This window comes from Salmo trutta, chromosome 32, assembly GCF_901001165.1.
Source record: "Salmo trutta chromosome 32, fSalTru1.1, whole genome shotgun sequence".
NCBI classification, from domain to species: Eukaryota; Metazoa; Chordata; class Actinopteri; order Salmoniformes; family Salmonidae; genus Salmo; species Salmo trutta.
The window spans coordinates 37,674,142-37,684,035 of NC_042988.1; the positions used below are offsets into that span (position 1 = coordinate 37,674,142).

Sequence of the window (9,894 nt, forward strand, 5' to 3'; positions counted from 1 at the left end):
CTGTAAGGCAATACAAACCAGACTAGATGCCAAAACTGTGACGGCCGGGATGGAGAAATTGTACAATGATTGCTCTGCAAGTAGCCCTACAAAGCGCCAGCTCTCAAACACCTTATGTGGCACAACAGATTGTTGGATGTCTATGAACACGCTGTAATACATCACTGCAGCAACCCATCACATTGATGAGCACGTGGGAAATGAAGTCCCATGTAGGCTACTACTGACCACAGAACATGGAGAGGCACACAGCAGATAACCTAAAACGGCATTAACTACCATCGTTGCTGACTGGGTGGGGGACAGCGGTAAGATGAGCGCTCTCTGGTAGGGTTTCCACTAGATAGCACAGCCACAAAGTCAAAATTGTCTATCGTAAAAATGATAGAAATAGGTGGGGTTTATGACTTTGTGGCTGTGGTAACTACGGTGACGACCATCTGGTAGGTAGCCAGGTCTGCGGTAGATTGAACTGCATTGCCCCTTAGTGGTCATACACAGGAAAATATCTGCATTTTAGAAAAGGAAGTTAAAATGGGAAACCTCAATTCATGCATAGATATGACACAGATCTATAGATCAATTTTTTCTGAAGCCAGACTGACTATAACTGTGAAAGTGTCTCCAGCAAGACCATTAGAGTACGTACACAGACATGAATCCTCTTTACTACTAAACAGGTTCTTCTGTCACAAAAACTTTCCATTTATGTGACAAATAACCCCTTGAATAAAGAGCTTCCGCTTCTTCCCCTTAGGTTAAAGGTTATATGTCAATTGCACCAGAATAAATATCTCCTGTTTCTACTACACAGCTCCTGTGAGCTATGTAGACCCATGTTTTATATGTTCTAATTAAGCAATAAGGCCTGAGGGGATGTGGTTTTATATGGACAATATACTGTACTACGGCTAAGGGCTGTTCTTAAGCACGACGCAACGCGGAGTGCCTGGACACAGCCCTTAGCCGTGGTATATTGGCCATACAGTATATCACAAACCTCTGAGGTGCCTTACTGCTATTATAACTATACCAACGTAATTAGAGGAGTAAAAATACATGTTTTGTCATACCCATGGTCTGATATACCATGGCTGTCAGCCAATCAGCATTCAGGGCTCGAACCACCCAGTTTATAATTAATATAAGGGATTATAATGAGGAACATCCAGCAGAGGAAATGGTGCAGAAGATACATTTATGCTGCAAAAAGTTTGGTTTCGATTCATAAAAAATAAAAGGATTATCTGATGATTTATGCATATATACTTTGGATGGTGCCCTCATTGATCGTGTCCCCGCGAATAAATATCTGGGAATCTGAATTGACAAAAAGCTGTGTTTCAAAAAGCATGTTGATGAGTTAGTTAAGAAATTAAGGATTGAAATAGGCTTCTTCTATAGGAACAGGTCATTTATTTCGTTAAATAGCTGAAAACAAATCATTTATTCCAGTTATTGACTATTGCGATACCGTTTATATGAATGCGTTTATATGAATGCAGCTGCCACTGTATTGAAGCCATTGGACGCAGTTCATCACAGCGCATTGTGTAGTTAAATAAAATACAAAATATTACAGGCAATAGGTTCAGTACACATCATTACATTTTGCATCAGAAAGTAGGCTGGCCATCCTTGAAGTCTCATTGTCTAGAAAGCCCTCTTGCATAAACTTACACCATACCTGACCTCACTGTTAACCTTCAGACGTATAAGTTACTAGATCCGGAGTCATGAATGGCTAACCCTAGAGATCCCTTCAATCTCTTCCGAGTTAGGTAAATCTGCTTTTAGTTTTTTGTGCCTGTGGAATGACCTCCAAAAGTCCTAAAAGTTGAATTGGTGCCTCTAAGGCAATTCAGGCGGATGTTAGAGGGTCTTTTTATTGAACATATGATTGTGTTTTGCTTTTCCTGTTTTGTGTTTGCTTCTCATGTATTGTGTAATTAGTGTGTATAGTGTAATTGTTGTTGATTGATGTGGTCATGCAGGGCTCATCTCCAATATAGGCCGTGGTCTCAGCATGACTCCCTGCTTAAGTAAAGGTTCAATACAATTAAATACAATTTCACTGGTAAATAACTAGTTTATTTGTAGGCCTATAGCGAAGTTAGTTTGTACGAGTTTAGAATTCTAAGCAGGTTGAGCAGTTTACTACCCCTGTTAGCAGTGCGTGTATTCATGGATGGCAAGGGAAGTCAGGCTTTCCCAAAACATTGACCAATAAAAAAAATACATAAATGTCCTTCAGTTCGCAAGAGGCTGAACGAATCTCACCGGAGAAAGCATCCGAGCGAGCGAAACAACGGCCATTATCTGATGCTGTCTGGTCAACATTTTTTCCGCCCGTAGCATTGAATGTAAGGGAAGCCAGCGAGCATTTGGCCTGCCTTGATAAAAAAATGATAAAATAATAGCCAATCAGCGTTGAGCTAAACTGAGCGAGCTAAACTGTGAATGGTCCTGGCACACCCAAAAAAAGTGTAAAGGGAATCCATTTTGGATTTCACATAAAAAGCAAAACATAATTGACAGAAACATGAATTGTATCCCGTTGTGCTGTTGTCCTCCATTTGCTAGCTAACTAGCTAAAATTGGCCCTTTCCTAAATTACCCATGGATGGAGATAGGGATTTGGACTTGTGGTTTTACTTATTTCTCCTTACTGATCAATGATTATAACGGTGATTCTGATCCAACCATTAATTCATACTTTGTGCCCCTGGCCTGAGAGGATGGAAGTTCAATATGTAGCTAATGTACTGTAGTAGGCTAACGTTAACTAGCGGCACATCGTTGCCCATGAAAGGAAGTTAGGCTAGCGAGCAAGCTTTTTAGCCAGGTAGCCTAGGAAAACAAAAACGAAAAGTGTGTACTGTATGACAGTGTCATAGACTGTTTCGTCAACATGAAAGAGAGGAGGATGGCATTGGCATTTCTCTACAAGTAGAGTCAACATGTTTTTTCTACTTGCACAAATGCACACACACACTCTCACTGTGGTTCTAAATCTAAACCAACAGTTGTTTAGTAGTCCGAAAATGTTGGAAACATTAACTTGCTTGACCATGCTGTAGATCATGTAACTGTCTGTTAAATGCAGTATGCTTTGTGGACTTCACCGGAGAGAGGTTGCTCTCCGGTTTTGTGATGAAACAAAGGTGTTGTTGAATTGATTCAGCCACTGTGTCTTCTTTTTGTCTCGACCTTACACGGAACCCAAACCGTGTGCGCCATCGTGCGACACCGTGCATACATTTATTTTGTCCCCCTACACCAAACGTTATCACGACACGCAGGTTAAAATATCAAAACAAACTGAACCAATGACATTAATTTGGGGACAGGACGAAAAGCTTTAAACATTTATGGCAATTTAGCTAGTTAGCTTGCACTTGCTGGCTAATTTGTCCTATTTAGCTAGCTTGCTATTGCTAGCTAATTTGTCCTATTTAGCTAGCTTGCTGTTGCTAGCTAATTTGTCCTATTTAGCTAACTTGCTGTTGCTAGCTAATTTGTCCTATTTAGCTAGCTTGCTGTTGCTAGCTAATTTGTCCTATTTAGCTAGCTTGCTGTTGCTAGCTAATTTGTCCTGGGATATAAACATTAGGTTGTTATTTTACCTGAAATGCACAAGGTTCTCTACTCCGACAATTAATCCACACATAAAACGGTCAACCGAATCATTTCTAGTCATCTCTCCTCCTTCCAGGCTTTTTCATAGTTGAATTTATATGGTGATTGGCATCTAAGCTTTCATAGTATTCCCACGACAACCGACAACACAGTTAGTCTTTCAATCACCCAGTGGGTATAACCAATGAGGAGATGGCACGTGGGTACCTGCTTCTATAAACCAATGAGGAGATGGGAGAGGCAGGACTTGCAGCGTGATCTGCGTCAGAAATAGGAATGACTTCTATTTTAGCCCTTGGCAATGCAGACGCTCGTTGACTCGCTCGAGCAGTGTGGGTGCAATAATTGAATAACATAGATTTCTACATTTATTTTGCGACGCGAGCGGTGTAGTCAGGGTATTAGGCCTATATATCACGGCCGCAAGGCATATGAACTAACATGTTATAGAGCAAACAACGCAATTATCACAACACATAGGTTTGGCTTCCCCAGTGATTTTACACACACACACCACTACTACCTGTTAGCCAATTATAGCCCCAAAGACAAGTACAGTCCTCTCACACATTGAGTTTTTTTTTTTTTACAATAATAGCCTTCTGCTAGCCTGTATTTCGGGAGCAATTATACCAGATTTTAAACCCAAAGGCAGCCACATTCTGATATGTTGCCCAATTATTGGTATTTAGACCAATCAGATCAGAATTAGGCTGCCTGTGTATACTAGGTGCTTTGAGGTTGCATTGTAAAGTACTGAATAACTAAGCACAGGTCACGTATTTGACATGGTCTAATATGTATTTGATGAATGTCTACAGACTATGAAGGGCAGCATAGCCCACCTATGCCCATCTCTCGTCAAACTTGCGATGCAACACTCTGGTCCAGGGTGCGCAGATCTGATGCAATACAATGCAATGCATGACACACAGCTGATCTTTCAAAAGAATAGTTGGGCAAACATTTATTTAACAAAACAAAACATAATCAAGCCATGTTCATAAATTACGATGGGATCGGGCACATAGAGGTATGATATTTGATCGCGCCCTATCGGCTACTTTTGTCTCTACAATATGAGCGCACCAGTCCTCTTTTCCCATTGTCTTTTCCACAATGTGGATTCACTTGATAAAGTGTTAGCCTGCTAACACATTCAACCACGTCTCTTACATTTCCAAATTCTACTGAATCTAAATGACCGAAAACCTGTAGGCTAACCCAACATGTACCTGTTTCCTTCCAATCCATCTTTCATGTCGTCTACCCTGGGATTGACAACCGTCAGTCACTTCCACCGTAAAACACCTCCCAATCCAATCCGGTGTCTTTTTCTGAAAACAATGCCCATATTTGGTGTGAGCAGGTGAACGTGAAGGCGGAGGATGATGCACGGCTGGGGAGAAAAGGAGGTATATAGTCTCCTGCTGAAATGTGGATGTCACGCACACTTTGTGGAGAACATAATCATTCCCGGATTCTTGACGAGAAATCCTAACTGACAGGTAAGCAAACGCCACTCTCCCCACGTTTAGGAAAGCTAATCTGAAATGTCGAGTTGTATCGTTAAATTTGTTTGTTCTAGCTTGGTTAAAATCACTTGATTTGAAATACAGCTTTGCTTGGATTTGTCTGAATACGTGTTTGAGTTGGAATCGGAGCCATATATTGAGAGAATAAATTGCACTGGAGTTCTTGCTTTGTTCCAAATGATTGTATTAGTTTCAATTCCACTGTTTTTACAAGTTCTGCTAGTAGACTAGTGCTCTTTAACAGTTACTGTGGTTAAACATTTAACTAATTGTTACGAATTACAGTTGACTATGTGTACACTTACAAATGAGGACCTCTAAGTTGTCACATTTATACTGTAGTAATTGGTGGCATGTATTGATGATATACCCTACACCAGGCAATTGTTTGGCTCTGTTCTTGCTTTTTAGGCCTTGATTCATTAATCCTCTTTTCTTTCTTTCTTTTTTACAGAATGGCTGAAGATGATATTGCTGCACTGGTGGTTGACAATGGTTCAGGCATGTGCAAGGCTGGTTTTGCAGGGGATGATGCTCCCCGTGCTGTCTTCCCCTCAATTGTTGGAAGACCCAGACATCAGGTTGGAACCATACTGGGCTCTTAGATATCGGATTCACTTAATATAGGCTATATAGTTTAATATAGGCTATAAAGTATGTGGACACCCCTTCAAATTAGTGGATTTGGCTATTTCATCCACACGTTGTCGGAAGGGCCTTACTGAAAAGCTCTGACTTTCAACGTGGCACTGTCCTAGAAGTCAATTTGTCGTCTCTGCCCTGCTAGAGATTGCCCCAATCAACTCTTAAGTGCTGTTACTGTGTAGTGGAATGTCTAGGAGCAACAATGGCTCAGCTGTGAAGTGGTAGGCCGCACAAGCTCACAGAATGGGACTGCTGAAGCATGTAAAAGTCATCTGACCTCTGATACAACACTCCCTACCGTGTTTCAAACTGCCCCTGGAAGCAACGTCAGCACAAGAACTGTTCGTCGGGAGCTTCATGAAATTAGTTTCCGTGGCCAAGCAGCTGCACACAAGCCTAAGATCACTATGCGCAATGCCAAGCGTTGGCTGGAGTGGTGTAAAGCTCACCGCCACTGGACTCTGGAGCAGTGGAAACACATTCTCTTGAGTCCTGACTCACACTTCACCATCTTGCAGTCTGACAGACGAATCTGGGTTTGGCGGATGCCAGGAGAACGCTACCTGCCCGACTGCGTAGTGTCAACTAAAGTTTGGTGGAGGAATAATGGTCTGGGGCTGTTTTTCATGGTTCAGGCTCGGCCACTTAATTCCAATAACGGGAAATCTTAACACTACAGCATACAATGACATTCTGGATGATTCTGTGCGCCTGTCTTTGTGGCAACAGTTTGGTTGAAGACTATTTCCTCTTTCAGCATGACAATACTTCTGTGCACAAAGCGAGGTCCATACAGAAATGGTCTGTGGATCGTATGGAAGAACTTGACTGGCCTGCACAGAGCCCGGCCCTCAACCCATCAAACACTTTTGTGATGAAATGGAACACTGACTGCGAGTCAGGCCTATTTGCTCAACATCAGTGCCTGACTTCACTAATACTCTTGTGGCTGAATGGAAGAAATTCCCCACAGCAATGTTCAAACATCTAGTGGAAAGCCTTCTCAGAAGAGTGGTGGCTATTATAGCAGCAAAGGAGGGGACCAACTCCATATAAATAGTCATGATTTTGGAATTGAGATGTTTGATGAGCATGTGTCCACTTTTTGGTAATGTTCTTTATCTGTATTTGACTTTGGGATAGTTTGAAGAGGCTATACAGAACTCTTCCTTCTGGGGTGCTCTTGATCCAAGAGGTCCACTAAGTGGACAAATATTGGCCAGAAATTGCTTCATTAAAAAGGGACACCCCTCCCCAAACCCATTAACAAAAGCATAATATATTGGTAGCCTAAAACTGAAGATTGTGATTTCATGAGTTAAGAAATTGATTGTGATGTGTGTGTGTATATAAAACATACAGGCAACATTTGATGAAAACAACTTCTGTATTGTAACTTGAGTTTATGCGTAATGCAGGGACAAAGTGTAACAGTAATCTCTTTCCCCTGCAGGGTGTGATGGTGGGCATGGGACAGAAGGACAGCTACGTGGGAGATGAGGCCCAGAGCAAGAGAGGCATCCTGACTCTGAAGTACCCCATCGAGCACGGCATTGTTACCAACTGGGACGACATGGAGAAGATCTGGCATCACACCTTCTACAATGAGCTGCGTGTGGCCCCTGAAGAGCATCCCGTCCTGCTCACGGAGGCCCCACTTAACCCCAAAGCCAACAGGGAGAAGATGACCCAGGTAATAGTGGGGGCATTAGTGTTTTTTACAAATGAAACCCTGTGGCAGTAGTAAATAAACCCAGCCTCTTTATTTACATGTGAAGACTCCTCATCCACTAGCAGAATGTAGAGCAGTAGACAGGGTTACTCTGTTCACCTTGCCTGAGGGTAGGTATTGATTAGTGGTGGGCCTCACATTCCTAGCAGTATTTGTAGGTGTTTAAAATGTTTTTTTGATAAAGGGTCTCGCATAGTCCTAATTCCCACCTATTATTCTACCAGATCATGTTTGAGACCTTCAACAGCCCAGCCATGTATGTAGGTATCCAGGCCGTGCTGTCTTTGTACGCATCTGGTCGCACCACAGGAATAGTGATGGATTCCGGGGATGGCGTTAGCCACACGGTGCCCATCTACGAGGGCTACGCTCTTCCCCACGCCATCCTGCGTCTGGACCTGGCCGGACGTGACCTCACGGACTACCTGATGAAGATCCTGACTGAGCGTGGCTACAGCTTCACCACCACGGCCGAGAGGGAGATTGTGCGCGACATCAAGGAGAAGCTGGCCTATGTGGCGCTGGACTTCGAGCAGGAGATGAAGACCTCCGCCTCCAGTTCCTCTCTGGAGAAGAGCTACGAGCTGCCTGATGGACAGGTCATCACTATCGGCAACGAGCGCTTCCGGTGCCCTGAGACCATGTTCCAGCCGTCCTTCATTGGTGAGATGTTTTTCTGCGTATTAAAGAGGAACTTTAGCTAAAAAATTTCATGTTAAAAGCCATTTGTCTATGGTTGGTGACTATAGTAATTCTAGTCCTAAAATCCACATGGTGGTGAAATGTGACATTTTGGGGCTTTGACTCATACATTTCTATCCACTACTGAAATGGAGGCTCTGAAAATGTTTCCTCTTGGTAAGATCACACTCAAAATGCACCCTTATTTGTATATTAATATGAATATTCATAAGCACTAATCACCCAATTTTTGGTGGTTTTTGAAAATCAGCGGACAAAGGTTGCATTCGGCCACTGGAGTTGCTCTTTAATACATGTACAAATGTTCTTGTCTAGACAATGTTACTCAGCTCAGTGGTCATTCACCACTACACAAACCATTTTCAGAATCCTATGGAGCTCTAAGGTTCTTGACAGTTGTGTGTTCACTGACCTCATTAAAAGAGCCATACTTGTAGGCCTGTTAATTTCTGTTCCTAGGGTTGCCATCAACATGTGCATGCTTGCTTTTGTAGGAATGGAAAGCACTGGAGTGCACGAGACCACCTACAACTCTATCATGAAGTGTGATGTGGACATCAGGAAAGACCTGTATGCCAACACTGTTCTCTCTGGTGGAACCACCATGTTCCCTGGCATCGCTGATAGAATGCAGAAGGAGATCAGTGGCTTGGCACCCCCTACTATGAAGATTAAGGTGGGCATTCATGTGTGATTCTCTGAATTTCAGCCCATGGGCATTAAGTGTCATCTCTCGACTAGCCCAAATATATATATATTTTTTTCCCCGTCAGTTGATCTCTCTTTGGCTTCCAATACTTTCATAAGATCATGATCAGAAATCACATTTATTAATGTATTCTGCACTAAAACAACTTTAGATGACCTCCCTGTTTTACTAATGAATATGTTCAAATCTCTGGTCTCCAGATCATTGCCCCTCCTGAGCGTAAATACTCTGTGTGGATCGGTGGCTCCATCCTGGCCTCTCTCTCCACCTTCCAACAGATGTGGATTTCCAAGCAGGAATACGAGGAATCCGGCCCATCTATCGTCCACCGCAAATGTTTCTAAAGCCTCGCCTCTTAACCTCAGTGTTTGTTATTGCAGATGGCTCTCCTGTCCAGAAGCCAACACCTTGCCCCTATCCCCTAAGCATTTGTGTGGCTCTAAAATGATCAGATGAGTAGAAGTGAATTCCACGTATCCTAACCGGTAGAGATGAAGCCATATTGTTTCAGTTCTACATGGTGTCCTGGGGGGAGTGACAGGGTGGTTTCTGGGTAGGCTCATTGTTAGAGTTGTGACATTCTGCCTTGTTGTATTTGTTACTATTCGTCTTGCTGTAACATCTGCTCCTGGGCCATTGAATAAACATTCACCGTAACATGATACTCTGTGTAGTCTGTATTTGAAACATTAAGTCTTATGTTCAGATTGTGATTTGGGAACAAGTCTTGTGAGATTCTGGCTTTGTCCACTGGTTGGCACTAGTGCCTCTTCTTTCTACTGGAAAGTGACATGTTTGACTTTCTTGTCATGGCAGATCAGATGCCTTCATGTATTTGTCATTGACTGGAACCCACTGCAGGTTAGAATATCAAATGGGTGACTCTAACAGTTCTCATTATATTCTCTTGGCTGAACCTCACGTTTATGGCT

General features: G+C 42.7%; 1 protein-coding gene across 1 annotated transcript; it reads left to right on the forward strand.

Moving 5' to 3' along the window:
- The first annotated feature begins 5,032 nt into the window (after positions 1 to 5,032).
- On the forward strand, positions 5,033 to 9,624 carry LOC115171827 (actin, non-muscle 6.2). The gene is made up of 6 exons (XM_029728997.1): positions 5,033 to 5,147; positions 5,629 to 5,755; positions 7,273 to 7,512; positions 7,776 to 8,214; positions 8,748 to 8,929; positions 9,163 to 9,624. The coding sequence occupies exons 2-6, from the start codon at positions 5,630 to 5,632 to the stop codon at positions 9,304 to 9,306; spliced, it is 1,131 nt and encodes a 376-aa protein (XP_029584857.1). The 5' UTR covers positions 5,033 to 5,147; position 5,629; the 3' UTR covers positions 9,307 to 9,624.
- The last annotated feature ends 270 nt before the right edge of the window (positions 9,625 to 9,894 follow it).